The 16666-nt window shown below is 41.8% G+C and overlaps 1 protein-coding gene across 1 annotated transcript in view; it reads right to left on the bottom strand.

Moving 5' to 3' along the window:
• SGCG (sarcoglycan gamma) overlaps positions 1 to 16666 on the bottom strand; it is a 125557-nt gene that overhangs the window by 5785 nt on the left and 103106 nt on the right. The window contains exon 8 of the mRNA XM_037891116.2: positions 7447 to 7570. Coding sequence (XP_037747044.1) covers positions 7447 to 7570 — 124 coding nt within the window. The remainder of the gene's footprint in view (positions 1 to 7446; positions 7571 to 16666) is intronic.

Raw genomic sequence — 16666 nt, 5'->3', positions numbered from 1 at the left:
ACTCTTTGAGCAGAAGTAATGGTTACTAGAAATGCAGGTAGAAGGGAGCAGGTGGCCACAGGTTCAAAGGGAGGCCTCATAAGACATCTGAGTACCAAGTTGAGGTCCCATGCCAGTTTAGGGCACCTGATTTGTGGGAAGAAGTTGTCCAATCCCTTGAGAAACCTCCTTATAGGATGAGTGAAGACCTAAAAACCCTCTACTGTATGATAGAAGACCGTAATAGCTGCCAAACACATTTTTATGGAGTTTAAAGTTAATCCTGTCATTTTTAGCTCTAAAATGTAATCTAGTACAAATGTTAATGGGGAGGATGGAAGTGAAAAATATTTTAGGTCACACCATTGTTTTAATTTAATCTACGTTTAGGTATATGTGTCACAAGTAGATTGTTTCCTGCTATGTAACAGCACTCTCTTCACATCCTCAGAACAGGTTGTTTCTAACCCCGTGAATTGTGCCTTGAGTCAAAGAACCCCAAGGGTTGAAGAGTGATGGATCTGACCGCCATCATGAGTAAGGAAATGGGAGACAGTCCAGAAAGTGATCAGTTGACAAATAGTGACCTGAGCAAGCTAAGGAAACCATGTTTGTCTTGGCCATGTTGGAACTACAAGAATAACTTTGTCTTTGTCTTTCCTTATCTTAAACAGCACCTTGGATATCAAGGAGTTTGGGAAAATGCAAACAGAAGAACTAGACTCCAATGAAGCAGAAAGGCATCTTCCAGGAAGTGGTGACCCAGACTGCCTTTCAAGCAGAACTGGGAGGAATTCTTTTACTTGGCTGTGGCGAACAGGTCTATCTATGGGATGCCCCAAAACTGAAATATGCAGTGGAGTACAGTGGGATCTGTCTCCCATTCATGACATTGAGGGACACGCCTGATGACGGCATCCACTGTGTTTTGTACACCTGGAGCGTAAGCTGCTGAGATGCTGATCTGGTTTCATATGCACCAGTTCCAAAGCCTCTCTACTTTGATGCAGAGGGAAGGCAATCTCACTCCCCCTTGACAGCTTATATAAACCTCACTGATCAGAAGGAGGAAATGGATTCAGGCATTTCTGATTGCCCTGAGTTCCAGCAAGTTAATGTGTAGGGTGCACTCAAGAGGAGACCACCTGCCTTGAATAGTATGAGGGTCTAAGCGAGCTCCCCATTCCAGTACAGATTTATCTGTTGTTATTACTGATGTTGGGGATGGCTGAGTGAAGGGGAACCCTGCGCAAACATTGTGAGGGTTTTTCCACCTAGTCAAAGGATATTTTTTACTACCCAAGGCATGGAGAGTAGTTTGTTTAAACTCTGTTTGCTTGGCAAATAAACAGTTCTGTTCCACCCTTGGAGGCAGCACATGTGAAGTCTCACATGATTTATTACAATAGTGCCAACCTCCATATGTCCCAATAGCTGAAGATAGTTTCTGGCAGATGTTTGAGGGCTGACTTGTACTGTAGTGACTAAAGTGATTAGAGTTATGAACGAGTGCGAAGGGAGGAATGCTTTGGCTGTTACTGCATTGAGATAAACTGCTATGAACTCCAGAATCTGCACCAGGGTTAAGGTGGACTTTCAGGTGTTTAATTGTAGTCCCAGCCTGAGAAATAGGTCTACAGCCCTCTGAGTGGCCATTGAAACTTCACTGAGGGACCACTTTTTGGCAAGCAATCATCATGTTATGGGAAAATCAGTGATCCTTGTCTGCGAACATGAGCCGCTACCAGGGAAAGAACTTTTGAGGACACTCAGGGTGCAGACAAGAGACTGAACTGGAGCACCGTGTATTGAAAGTGCTCTTGACCCAGAGTGAATTGTAGGAATCTTCTCTTATATGGAAGTAAGAATCTTGAAGTTTGAGGGCCAAAACCCAATCCCCCTGGTCCAATGATGCAATTATTGCTGCAAGAGTTATCATATTAAACATCTGAATCTTTATGAATCTTTTGAATAATCTAAGATCTAGAATAAGTCTCCAACTACCATTCTTTTTTGTAACCAGGAAATACCTGGAATAAAATCCCTCCCCTCTGTGTTGTGTGGGAACAGGTTATATAGCACCCAGATTCAGGAGAGAGTTGATTTCCTGTCGCAAAATGTGTTCATCAGAGAGGTCCCTGAGGAGAGATGGGGAAGCGGGGGGTAGGCTCAGGGGAGGGAGGTAAAGTGGATGGAATATCCTGTAGAAATGATCTCCAACACCCATTTGTCCATAGTGATATGTTCCCAATTCTGCCAGAAATGAGAAAGGTGGTCACCAAAGCAAGGAACACATGGAGATTATTGCAGCAGGTAAGAGTGGGGATGGCAACTCAGCACCTTAACCAGCCCATCAAAATTGGTTGTGGGTAGTGAGGTTGATACCTAAGAAGTAGCTGGTCTCTTCTTCTGGGACTGTTATCTCTTATGCTGGGGTACGTAATGTCTCTGGGAGGCAGGAAACTGGGTTGGATGAGATCTCCGTGCTATCTGGGCCTTACTGAACTTTCTTTTTTGTGCAGGGGTGTAAATTCCCAGAGAGTGCAAAGTGACTCTATAGTCTTTTAAGTTATGAAGAGATTCATCAGTTTGTATTCAATTGTATTTTGGACTTCCCTCAGAAAACCTAGGCGCTGAAGCCAGGAGGCCCTCCTTGTGACTACTGCCATGGAGACAGAAAGAACGGCTGTGTCAGTGGCATCAAGAGAGGCCTACAGAGATGTTCTTGCAAGCAGGTGGCGCTCTGCAAAGATCACCTGGAATTGGTCCCTCTGGTCTGTTGAAAGATGCTAAATAAAAGCATTCAACTTGGAATAGTTAGTTTGGATGTATTTCGCCATGATTACTTGATAATTGGCAATCCTAAATTGTAAGGTAGCCGATGAGTATGACTTATGGCCAAATAAATCAAGATATTTTAGGCCTCTATCATATGGAGCTGATTTAGTGTGGTGCTATCTGCCATGTTCATTCACAGCATCAGCCATGAGAGAGTTGGGGGATGGATGCAAAATAAAAATGCAGATCCCTCTGAGGGAATGTACTGTTTTTTGTCCACTCTCTTACAGGTAGGTGGTGTTGTGACTGTGGTATGCCAAATTATTTTTGCAGGGTCTAACAAGGTCTCTTTAATAGATAGCATGATTCAGGCAGATAAAGAAGTGCACAGAATGTCAAGTAATTTATTCTAGGACTCCTTACCTCTTCCAGTGGAATTTGCAAGGAGTCAGGTATCCTTTTAATGAGGTCCTGGAACTGTTTAAAATCATTGGCCAAGGACAGTGGAGGAGGCAAGACAATTTCATCTGGGGAGGAGGAAGAGATATTACTTGTAGGGGTAGAGAGTTGCAGGTTGTAGAGATTTCTTGGTCCAATCTCACTGCCTGATCCTCAAAGGTCTCTTGTGGATCAGGAACCCTACAGAGAAAGGCTGGTGGGGATTGTCTGTTCTTCTCCCGGCAAGAATCATTAGAGGACATGGAGAATTGTTGGCAGTAAGTCATCCAAGGACCCCGGTACAGCCACTGAGGTGGTACATAAGACATGGGAGGAGGCAACCAGGGGTATCCATACCAGCGGGTGGAGTGTGTCTCTCACAAAGATAGTCTGACTTTTTAGAGGTCTCGGGATAGAAGGTTCCTTGATAATGGAAGGGAGAGCCTTGGACAGTAATGTGGGCATCGTCCGCCTTCTTGTCACTTGGTAGAGGTGGAGCACTCATAGAGATAAGGCTGAGAGGTGCTCAGTACCGAGAATGGGTCAGTGCCGAACTGGGGAGATTCAGGTGTTTCTGTTACTGCCAAGTCTGAGGAAATCAAAACTCTTGCAGTACTGTAACAGTGGATGGTACTGATGAGGTAAGTTGGGCAGAGGTAACTGTGGCAGAAGGCACCGATGGTACTGAAAATCTCATGCGCTCTGATGCATGGCCAGTAGGTGTTGGTCTGGTCCTTTGCGAAGCGGAAGTGCTGGGTACCGAGGTCCTAGTGTCTGTCCGTACCAATTTAGAAGAGCTTGTCTTCTTCTTTCTGCTGCTCCAATCACTCGATGATACTGATCTTCCAGAGCTAGAACCCTGGTCACAGTACCTGAAGAATCTACAGCCTCGTGGGTACCAAGTCGGAAATTGGTAGGTGCTGAACCAGTTGTCTGAATTGGAGACTGTCTCTTTGTGGTAGATTCTCTACCCAGAGGACTTAAAGACCACTTTCTAGAGTCTTTTTAACAGGAGTCCAGAGATTTCCTCTTCAGTGCTGTAGGGCAGTGTTGTGCTGAGGAGGTTGAAGTGGTTGACCTGTTCAGAGACCATTGTATGGGGGAGGAGGTCCTCCTGGCTGGGGTCAGAAGCTGGTCAGAGTGAGCTCTCCCTTATGAGGAGATATAGTTTAAGTTCCTAGTTCTTTCTGGCCCTTGATTTTAATTGCAGACACAAATTACACTTTTGGAGAACATGTGACTCTCCAAGGCAGCAGACACACCAGGAGTGTCTGTCTCTGACTGGGATAGCCTCTCGACATGAAAAGCAGCATTTAAACCTAGGAGAACCAGGCATACCCTCCCAAGGTTGGAGTCCCCTGAGGGGAAAAACAAAAAGCAAAAAATAGGTGAAAGGACAACAATCCTTATCCTAAAAGTATAAGTAAAATCTGTTAAAAGTTTTTTTTAAAAGCTATAAAAATTATTACAGCTAACTAACATGAAGGAAATTTTAAGAACTAACACTAACTAGTAAGAATGAGATAAAAATACAGTTGAGGTTAAGTTCAACTTGGACACTGTTGAGGTTCCATCTCAGGCCAAGGCGGTTGAGAAGGAATGGTACAAGGTATAAGGCTGCAGTGGGCATATGTGTGGGCTGAACAGGCACTGCTACCTAAATCTCTGATCTGAGGTGCATGGGGTGCAAGCACATCTAAAGTGGAACACCCATAGGGATGCTACTAGAAAAAGAATTCTTTAGTTCTCCACAGTGCAGCAGCTTCAACAGGAGAGATTGAGGGAGGCCCATGGTCAGATTATCCCATAGCTCAGTGGTTTGAGTTCTCATGTGGAAGTTGGCAGATGTGCATTGAAATCCCTTCTCCTTCTCATGTGGAGGGGAACTTGAACTGGGAGTCTCCTGTATCTCACGTGAGTACCCTAACAACTGGGGCTAAAAGTTATGAGGCAGCACCTTCTCCTTGTCAGCACAAAAATGCCTTAGGTGCCTATCTTGAAGAGAGGGTTCACAGCTGAGAATCACTAACAGAGCTAGGTGCCTAAGTCCAGGCTACAGTGAAGTGTTTCTCTCCAGGAGTGGCAGGGCTTAGCACACACCCCTCTTGTTAGCATCTCCCATTGGCTAGTTTAGGCAACTTCCCACTTAGGCCATGTATACATTACCACTTATGTTGGTATAACTTTTGTCACTCAGGGGTGTGAAGAAAGCACACCCCCCCTCCTCCCGAGTGACATAAATTTCACCAGCATAGGTGGTAGCGTGCAGAGCTGTGTCAGTGGGAGAGCATCTCCCGCCAACACAGCTACTGCTGCTCATTGGGGTTGGTTTAATTATTTCGATGGGTGAGCTCTCTCCTGCCAGCATACAGCAGCTGCATGAGAGATCTTACAGTCGTGCAACTGCATTGGTACAGCTGTGCCGCTGTAAGCTCTCTAGTGTAGACATAGGATTAGTATACTGGCTTTTGTGAGTTACAGTCTATGATACCTGTCTCTCCTCATTCATGGTAAATGGAGCCTAAGCACCTAACACAGACTTTGTGGATCACAGTGCTGTTCCTGTGATTTTGTAAATGCCTAAAAGTTAGGTGGAGTGACGCTCAACATCACAACACTTAAATACCTTATTGAATCCAAGCCTAAGTGCTTTGGAAAATCTCACAAAGGTGCCTATCTGTAGGCACCTAAATACCTTCAAAAATCTGTCCCTTAGATCTCATTGAAAGTCAGTAGAATTTAGGCTTCTAGGGGGCAAGATCCACAAAGGGACTTAGGCATCTACCTGCCACTTTAGGAACCTAAATCTAATATTTAGAAAACACTGAGATCCTCTAAACACCCACTCAGCTGCCTCTGAAGCCTGTTCCCCAGGTGCCTAAGTTTTTTCCAGTGGGCATGCGCAAAACCACCTAAGTCCTAACACCACCTGCTCAGTGCCCTAGCTCCTGCTTAAGCCCCAGCAGGATACTCAAACTAGGCGTTCCCTGGCCAGTCTTGCCTGTGGGGCTCAATTGGATAGCACACCTACTAGATCAGGCCTGCATAAAATACACTGGGGATACCAAGATAAGGAACTTTTCAGGCTAAGGCATATGTGTGTTCCTGAATACCCAACAGCCAGGTAGTCACCTGAGATGTGGAGATTGTTTTCAAATCCTTGCTCTGCCTCATTTGAAGCAGGGACTGGAACATAGGTCTCCCGTATCATAAATGAGATCCCTAATCACCAGACTGTAGGATATTCTGGGCTGTAGAAACTGCTCCACTATGTACAAATACTTTAATACTCATTGGGCCAGAGAGAGGAAGCATGAGAATGAATGTTTAGGGCTCTCACCTAGGAGACTGGTGTTCCAGTCCCTGCTCCAATGAATATATATTTTATCAGTGCTTAATTTGTGGCTGGAGCACCTCTAGGGTTGGCAGTTCATCACCCCAGCACCTATGGGCTTGCTGCATCAGTTATTAAAGTAAAAAAAATTGCTTGAGCCCTGGCACCTAATTCCTTGAGCCCTGGCACCTCTTTCATTACAAATTAAGCACTGTAATTTATACATAGAGGATCTGGTTCAACAAGAGAGATTGCCAAAACCCCACCCCTGACAGTCTGGTGGTTAAGGCATTCACCTAAGAGGTAGGAGACCGGGTTTAAGTTGCAAATCAGGAAATCACACCTACATTTTTCCACCTCCCAGGAGAGTGCCCCCACCAGTGGGCTACTGAGTATAAAGGCGGACACGACCACCCCTTTAGTCTTTCACTAGAAAGGACTGACCTGGCTTAGGCACTTAACTCCTTTAAGATTTTTCTCCTAGTCTTTTCTTGCTTCCACTGAAATCAATGGCTAAAGTCCACTAACTTCAATGGGAGCCGGAGCTGGACATCTGTCCTCTCTTGCATTTCATTATCTATTAGGTTATCACACTACCTCTCATGTTCCTGAATTACAGAAACTGAATGGACCAAAGCAGAGCACTCACTTCATTTTAAAAAAAAAACGTGATGTGCTAGGATAGAAGTGACTTCTTAGCATTTTTAAAACTCTTTCAACACCATGTCATTTTATATTATTATTTAATCCTTGCCCTGTAAACAGATGTATTATTATGGCATCATTATCTGGAACTATCAGCATATTTGCTAAACCCTGAACAATTATAATACTTTAAAATGACAATGACATTGATGGCAATATCAAACAGCATCAATATAAACCACAATAATAACAATATGATTTATCATATTCACCACTCCATCACTGCTATGCAATTTGATATCCATCTGAGAGAGAGCTTCAATATTGCCAGCTTGTGCTTTAATATTAATCCCTTTTGGTGCATCCATGCTCAAAGACCGAGTTGGTGATTCCAATCTGAAAGCAAGTAGAGGAAATCTGGCTGTAGCATATTCTTAAAAAATTATTTTGTAAAATAATTAAAAAAACTTCTGAACTTATAAAACATTCTGAGACAGTGATGTGAGGAATTCTATAAAAGATGATAGGTTCCTATTTCTTTATGCAGACTTGAAACAGTGGGCAGTTGTTTCAAAACCAACAGAGTATCCTGTATGACAGTGCAGAAAGAACTCAAGATCATACTATATGGTGCTTTAGGTACAAACACTGCAGTTTACGTTTCTAAGTTATAGTTTTCAGTGAGACCATAATTGTTCTGATACAAATATTCATATTTGAAAATGCATTTTTATAATCTTTATTTTCACTTGAAATAAACCAAAACATTCTAAACACAGTTGGTGAAATGCTAACCCATTTAAGTTTTGACATTGTCTTAAATGGGGCCAGGATTTCACTCAGTACATTTATATGCATGCTGTAAGTAGCCTAACATTTGAGAGCTATGATCACTAGCCTTGCCTGGAAAATACTTGAAATTAATCTGCAGAAAATACTCAGAAATAGCTAAAAGTAATAAAGTTAAAGTCTAACATACACTGAACATATTATATTAACAGTACCTTTGCAAACACAGTTGTGCCACAAGGTGGCAGAAAGGGACCATGTTAGCTGAATGATTGCTTCGTTGTCTCAGCTACATGGAATTATGGGGTTCTGTTCGTAAAAGAGATCAGGATATTTCCCACTTTGGATATTTGGCATTATTTACAAAATTAAACAAGAAGATCAGAAACAATAATTAGGTTTGGTTTCAAGCAATGAGTTCCATATACTCATTAAAAATCCAAATCAAAACCCATTGCAATAAGGTATGTATGAATTTTGCTTCTTTCTGTGATTACCTAGTTAGGACCAGGTCATGTGAGAGCATTAGTACCTTTCAAGATCACACCCTTGTGCACCTTTTACTCCTGCATTATTAGCTAGTTCTGCTTGATGATAACAGACCCAATGTTAGGCCCTCAGCCGTAGTTACACTGCATGATACTGAACACAACTCTTCCTGCCTGTCTCCTTTAAAAAATAGTCAGTTTTAAAGAAAATAAATAATATAATGGCTCTGACATTTTCTTAACTAATTTATTCCCTTAAGTTTGTAAACAGGAAAAAGAATTGAAATCTTGTTCTTATTTGCACTGTAATTCTTTTCCCCCCCAAACAAATTATTTTAATAATAAAGGCCTCTCACCTTCCTGATGGGGAGCAAAGTGTTCACCCTCCACCTAATACGCTTGTTGTGGCAGCAATGGTCCAAAGATCTAAGGCAGATCTCTTACACCTCCTACTCCTGTTTCCAAAATGGGTTGGGGAACATATCTCAACAAATTTTTCATTCATAGTCTTTTGGAACCACCAAAATGTGTTAGAACTGAGAGGTATTCATCTGGCTCTCAAATCCTTCCTCCCACAAGTGCAAGTCAGTAGTTCAAGTACCCACAGACAATATGTCAGTGATGCATTATGTAAACAAACAGGAAGGAGCTCATTTGTCTCAGCTCTGCAAGGAGGTGTGGGACTGATATAGCCTACACAACATTTATCCAGTTGGTTCACATGTAGTGTGAAACCATAGCGAAATTGCAGATCTCCTGAGCGGAGATTGCTCACCAATGCATGAGTGATCTCTAAAAGATTTTGTGATTCAGGACATTTTCAATCTTTGGGGCTTCCTGGACTGTTTGCCACCAGATTCAATACCAAGTGTTCCTGTTTTTGTTTAAGAGCATGCTCAGACAGTCAATGACAGATACGTTCCTCCTTGATTCAGGAAGGGGTATAATTTATGCATTTCCTTATTCCTCATTTATGCATTTCCACTAAAGTTAAAGAAAGTAAAGAAAATAAGACAGGACTCGGCCAATATGATCCTAATTGCTCCAGTGTGGCCAAGACATCAATGGTTCACCAATTTACTCCTATCCCAAGGGAATAAAGATGCTTCTGGTGACAATGTACCTACTGTCCCAGCAGGGAGGGAAAGTCTTTCAACCAGATCCACACTCATTGCATCTAACAGCTGGCGAAATAGGACTTTGATAGATTTAGAAAAGTCTTGTTCTATTATTGAGGTAAAACATATTTTAATTTACTCTGGGAAGCAGGCCACTAGCAAATGTACTTGAAGTTAAATTGATTTGCTATATGGGTGTCTAATAAAGGCATTGACCCAGTCTCTGCTCCTACTCAGTATACCTTGGACTATTTATTCCCCTTAAAGCTATGGATTTGTCTAGCTCTTTGCTTAAAGTCCATTTAGCAGCAATAGCAGCTTTTCATATATTTATTATAGTAAATCTATTTTCTCACACAGCTGCGTTAAAAGATTTTTAAAGGGTTTATTGAATTTGTATCCACCAATATGAAATCCAATTCCTATGGGATTTAAACTTAGTGTTAACACAGTTTACGTCTGTTCCATCTGAACCTTTCTCAGAATGTTCTTTATTTTATCTTTCTATAAAGGCAGCTTCCATAATAGCAATCACATCTGTTAGAAGAACTAGTGAACTACATGCTCTAATGGCTGACCTTCCTTATACCTCTTTTTATAAGTCCAAGGTGATTCTTAGACCTCACCCCAGATTCCTTCCTCAAATCATTTCAGACTTTCATGTTAGTCAGTATCTTAATTTACCAGTATTCTTTCACAAACCCCCCACACATAATGGTGAAGCCAGACTGCATTCTTTAGATGCAAAAGGAGCACTATCTTATCACCTGCACAGAACTGAACACCCTCTCCTGAGTTGTTTATATTGTATGCTGGTCACTGTAAAGGACAAGCTATTTCTGCCCAGTCTTTGTCTAGATGGATCAGACAGTATATAGAAGAAAATTATAAGAATTCTCCCCTCTTTACTCCTGACAGTCTTAGAGCTCAATGTACTAGGGCAGTTACTGTGTTTGTACCATGTGCTAGACATATTCTTCTTATTGAAATATGTAAAGCTGGTCCTTTGGAGTTCAATTCAAACTTTCAGTAAATATTATGCATTAGATTTGGCAGCCAGCTCTGACACACAGTTTGGCTGAGTGGTGCTTTAGTCATTATTTAATGAGGACTCTGTGTCCCTCCATCCATCCTTGGAATACTGCTTGCCAAATTATCCCAAGACTGGGAATATGCAGAGGACGCTTGAAGAAGAAATGAAGGTTATTTACTTGTAACCAGAGTTCTTTGAGATGGACTCCACATTTTCACACTTCCTTCCCACTTTCCCCTCTTCTGCAGGTTCCTAATTGAAAAATACCCCTGGAGTCTTCATTAGTGGTGGAAGGAACTGAGGTGACAACTAGCACCTTGCTCCCTTTTATAGTCATGTCCTCAGAACATGTTCAAAGGCTGAGGGTTATGGCAGGAAGTGCACGTGTGCACTCTAATAGGCATTAATATGAGAAGGATCCACCATCCAAGCTGCACCGGTTGGAGCATCCCAAGAGTGTGAATGTGCAGAGTATATCTAGTAGAACTCCAATTACAAGTAAGTAACCTTCATTTCTTGCATTTAATATTTATACATTCCTCTTTACTCATTCATGACAGAGTGCATAAGTGGCAGACCTCCCAAACAGGTGGGTCCCACTTCTAACTTATCTGCTTTGTAATTAAGGTGCAGGGAGAAGATAAGCAGGGTTCACACCCACATTGTGGTGGGATAAGGGAATTAAAACATTTAGCTCCCTTCTCACTGAAAGAGCATCTGGCTTGGAAGAGGCAACAGGTGATGAGAAGAGGCTGCTCAACAGGATACCAGGTGATTGGCTACCTATCTGAACCAGTAAGTGCCACTTGTAAAAAACCTAGGAGGTGAATTTAAATTTTACGTTTGACTGAAGGAAAGATTCTGAATGGAGATGATGAGAGAGAATAGAAGGAAACTATACAAGGGACACTATGCTATATGCCTCCAGCACTGGTGCTGGTATTCCCTAGCCGATCAGGACCAGGGCTAGTACAAGAGATCCTGTTGTCTTCTTTTCTGAGGACATCTAGATCCACAAAATAAAAACACCAGGATGAATAGTTTTTCTGCCCCCTCCTGTGTCTCAGGCTATAATAGCCACACAAGACAACAGACTAATGGTTGCACCTATTCCCTAGATTGGTGTCGCAGCTTGAAGTCACAATAGCATGGGGACATGTGTCTCCACCCTGAGGATCTTGCAGGAGTCCAGTGACCTAGACAAATTGGAGGATTGGGCCAAAAGAAATCTGACTAGGTTCAACAAGGACAAGTGCAGAGTCCTGCACCTAGGAAAGAAGAATCCCATGCACCGCTACAGACTGGGGACTGACTGGCTAAGCAGCAGTTCTGCAGAAAAGGACCTGGGGATTACAGTGGATGAGAAGCTGGATATGAGTCAGCAGTGCACCCTGGTTGCCAAGAAAGCCAATGGCATATTGGGCTGTATTAGTAGGAGCATTGCCAGCAGATTGAGAGAAGTGATTATTCCCTTCTATTCAGCACTGGTGAGGCCACACCTACAGTATTGCATCCAGTTTTGGTCCCCCCTCTACAGAAGGGATGTGGACAAATTGGAGACAGCCCAGCAGAGGGCAACAAAAATGATTAGGGGGCTGGAGCTCATGACTTATGAGGAGAGGCTGAGGGAACTGGGCTAATTTAGTCTGTAGAAGAGAAGAGTGAGGGGGGATTTGATAGCAGCCTTCAATGACTTGAAGGGGGGGTTCCAAAGAGGATGGAGCTGGGCTGTTCTCAGTGGTGGCAGATTACAGAACAAGAAGCAACGGTCTCAAGTTGCAGTGGGGGAAGTCTAGGTTGGCTATTAGGAAATGCTATTTCACTAGGTGGGTGTTGAAGCACTGGAATGGGTTAGGGATATGGTGGAATCTCCATACTTAGAGGTTTTTAAGGGCCGGCTTAACAAAACCTTGGCAGGGCCCCAGTGGCCTAATGGATGAGGCATTGGCTTCCTAAGCCAGAGATTGTGGATTCAAGTCCTATCTGGGGTGAAAAACTCCTTGACAAAACCTTGGCTAGGTTGATTTAGTTGGTCACTACATGCATCCAACAAAGTGGGTATTCACCCACAAAAGCTTATGCTCCAATACATCTGTTAGTCTATAAGGTGCCACAGGAATCTTTGCCGCTTTTACAGATCCAGACTAACACGGCTACCCCTCTGATGCTTAGTTGGTGTTGTTGTCCTGCTTTGAGCAGGGGATTGGACTAGATGACCTCCTGAGGTCTCTTCCAACCGTAATATTCTATGATAGACAGACAACACAAATGAAACACATAACACACTGGGAAATTCAAGACAAAGGTTCTCTTTTTTATGGAGTTTTTGTCGTAGTTTATAAGGGGAGGGGGAGATAATAGCATTTTTACTGATACAGATTAGCATTTGCTGTCTTTTAGGAGGAAGTGATTTATGAGAAGGGATTTGAAAGTAGAAATGATTGGTATTTGGAACATTGGAATTATAGAGAAGATCCCTGACTTAGACAGCAGAATGGAAGAAGACACAAAGCCACAGAAAGAAAGTAATGCACAACTCACTGGTGGAGTCAAAAGAACAACTGTGGGAAATAAAAAATGTTAGCAGAAACGTAAGCAGGGTAGAGTTGGGCACAGTCAAGAATGTGAGGATTGAAAAGAAGCCTGCATTTGATGCAGAAGGTAAGAAGAAGCAAATGGAGGATTTTGAAGAAGGAAATAATTTAAAGAGTGGCTGGACTGACAGAGGGAATCAGGACCATTTTCTGAATACAGTCTGAAAGTCCATAATGAATACAGGGCCACTTCAGTTATTGCTCAGAAGGAGACCTTATCTGGATGAAAAGTCCTACTGAACGAGTTCTCATCTCAGGTAGGCACTGTGCATACTGCAACCACAGTGGGTAGCATTCTGAAGCCCATTCCTCATGGGAGTTTAGCTCTGAACTATCATCAAACCAGAGAAGCTTGGAGGCTGTATGCTACCCTGATGCAATATGCGAGACTCTTATGTGCTTCCACCTGAGGGCCAGAAAGGATTCTCATCAGCCATACTGACAAGAAATGGTGGTGGGATGGGATTAAATTATAGAATGAAGTACCAATGCACTAACTGGTGCCTGGATCTGACAAACTCAGGTACTGATTAAATTAAGTTCTGCAAATACAGTAAAGCATCTGTGAGCTAAATGGAGTGCAGCTAAGATATAGTCTCAGCAGGGTGTCAGTAAATTAAAGGGGTTTGATGCTGACAGCTACAGGAGCCAGTGTGCTTACCAGGGGTCCAGCACCATCAACTCTGGGCTCTAATGTGCCAATCCAGCAGTGCACTGATTCACCGTAGAAGTTTGGCACCAATAGTTCCAAGTGCTATTGCACTGATTCAGCAGGACACTGGTGCACTGTAGGGTTCCATGCTTACAAGCCTCTAAAGGCAGTCAGATGCACAGTTACCACATAGTGGTAATCCTGTCAGTTTGATAACAGTGGTGCTACTGGCTGGTTCTTTAAGTATGTGGAGGCTTGACTTCTCATAGCACTCATGGATGTTAGCCTTGGAATCAATAATTCAACCACAGGGTTATGGGATAGGGTTGTTTTCTGTATGACTTGTACTCAAAGCTGGAGATCCAGAAGTGGAAATTCTGCACTGATATTACTTTTAGAGAAGTGTTCAGAGGAGAATTACATGACTTATTGGACAAAATACTAATATATAAGAAAGGAAAAACAAACAAGGGTAACCATAGACACATGACCTTTATCTATTCTAATGTTGTCTTCTATTCTTTGACTAAAGAGTGGAACTGATGAAACTTCAGATTTATACAAGTTTTAAAGCTCATGGCATAACATCTTTAGAAAGTTTCATTGTGGGGATTTTATCAAAATTATTACTTTAAAAAGAAATCTAAATAGTTGTGAGGGGATGGGGGAATTGTTGTTGTTTGTTTGTATTATCGTAGCACCTAGGAGCCATAGTCATGGCTACAGCACAGCAGAGCCAATAAAGTGTCTTTTCCACTAGTCTTTTCCACTATTTTTCATCGTGTCAGCTTGAATATTGCAGAATGCCATGTGACTATCTGGAAGATATTGTTTTCATGGGAATTATTACTTGAATACCTATATATTAAGATATTTACACAGCTTCCCAGTTGAATGGGATTTGGACAGACAAACTGCTAGTTTGTTGCAATCTGTATACATTGATTAGAATTTAATTGCAATGATTTGTTACCTAAAAATAAAAATGATTTTGCAAGATGCCAAATAACTGCTGCAAAACATTATCAAAGAAAATGCCAAAAGCAGTCTTCTCACTTCTGTATCAAATTAAAACTCCCAAATTTGTAATCTGCTAAAATTAAAGGTCTATATGTGAACTGTGGAGTGATTAGGAGAAACCACAGCAAATATTGTCACCAGTGATTTGTAATTTTGGGCACCTGAATTTTGTGGTGCTCAATTGGAGACAGCTTAAAAGGCTCTCATTTTCAGAAAATGTTAAGTACGCGCCATTTGAAAATCAAGTCCCTTGATAGTGTCTCTGATTAGGCACTCAAAAACAGAGGCATCCAAAATCTCCAGTCACATTTGAAAATATTTGCCTTTTTGTATACTTTACATTCAAGAACTTCAATGTAAAAAAGTGCAATTATAGAATCTGATTATATTCTTGAATATACCAGAAGGTCTACTGTAAAGGAATATTATACTATTGCAATGGAGTAAGAAATAGTACAAACTCATAATATCTGATAAATTCCTTAACACTGTTTGATTAGATGATGCTGCTAGTAAATGACAAGATCTTAATGTAATCAGTGAAGATTTTAAGATTTAGAGTCTATTTCTCTCTTTGCTACATGTGGGATATGTTTGTAAACCTCTATTGAGAAAAGTTAGAGATTTGTTTCAAGAATTTTAGTTAATATATTGCATGATGATGTCAGAATTCAGGTCCTACTTGAATTATTGTCAAATAATTGCAGCTGAGTTGTGACAAGACATGGAAAATGGTGGAAAAGTAATAATGGACTTTTATTATTTGCAGTAATTTGGAAAAGCTGAGAGTGGGAGTCCCGCCATGAACGGTGCTGACAGCAGGAGCTCCTGCTGCCTGGGGGAGCCATGGGCTGACAGCTGGGGCTTTTGCTGTTTGCCACTTGGGGCTGACAGCAGGGGCTCCTGTTGCCGGCTGCCCAGGGTAGCCCAGTCTCCCACTGTCAGCCCGTGCACGGCACGGCTCTCGCTGTCAAAACTGCAGTGGAAGCCCAATATTGGGAGCTGCAATTTCTGCAATATCGTGAATTGTGTAGGACCTTAGTCATAATGTAACAAGTCTCTGTTATGTGGCTCCATCACATGACGAAACACAGATAGAGACACAACACAGAATAAATGAGAAGAAAGTTTAAATCAGCAAGGCTTTTTCTCTGGATTTTTCCAAAAATAATTTATGACAATAAGACACTAAACTGTATGAACATTATTAAGCCAGTGCAGCCCCTTAGATCCTCTAACTAATGCCACTGCTAGGTCAGTGCTGAATCAGGAAGCCATAACTAACTCCCATCCTGTCTCTATACCATTCCTATGCTGAGGGGAGCTCAGGTTGCAGGGGAGAATGGAGCCTCATACATGTATGCATCGGTTCTCAATTTGACTATCATTTTGTGTACAATTAATCCGGAGAATATATAAAAAGCCAGTTATTTGTTTGGCATATGGAACAAGGGACCTTTAATCTTCTAAATATAGAACCATTTATTTGTTAGACTGACCATGTTTCTCAGCAACATAGATCTTGAGACGTCTCCCCCACACACAATTGTATAGTGAGGTCCACCTTGCTAGTATGCAAGAAATAAGATTAATTTATATTACCTAACTCATAGACAAACACAGTCATCAGATGTCTTAGCAAATCATCAATCACTGGCATATAGATCTAAATATTCTAATATATTTTACTGTTGATAAATTCTTTTTAATAGGGTTGCTCCAGTGTATGTAAATAAGAGCTCAAACCATTCCAATATTTAAAATATTTATGATGTAAATTACATTTATCTTATATCTT

Source organism: Chelonia mydas, chromosome 1 (genome assembly GCF_015237465.2).
Source record: "Chelonia mydas isolate rCheMyd1 chromosome 1, rCheMyd1.pri.v2, whole genome shotgun sequence".
Lineage (NCBI taxonomy): Eukaryota > Metazoa > Chordata > Testudines > Cheloniidae > Chelonia > Chelonia mydas.
Note: the sequence above shows the minus strand (reverse complement) of the source record. Positions and strands in the feature narration are given on the sequence as shown.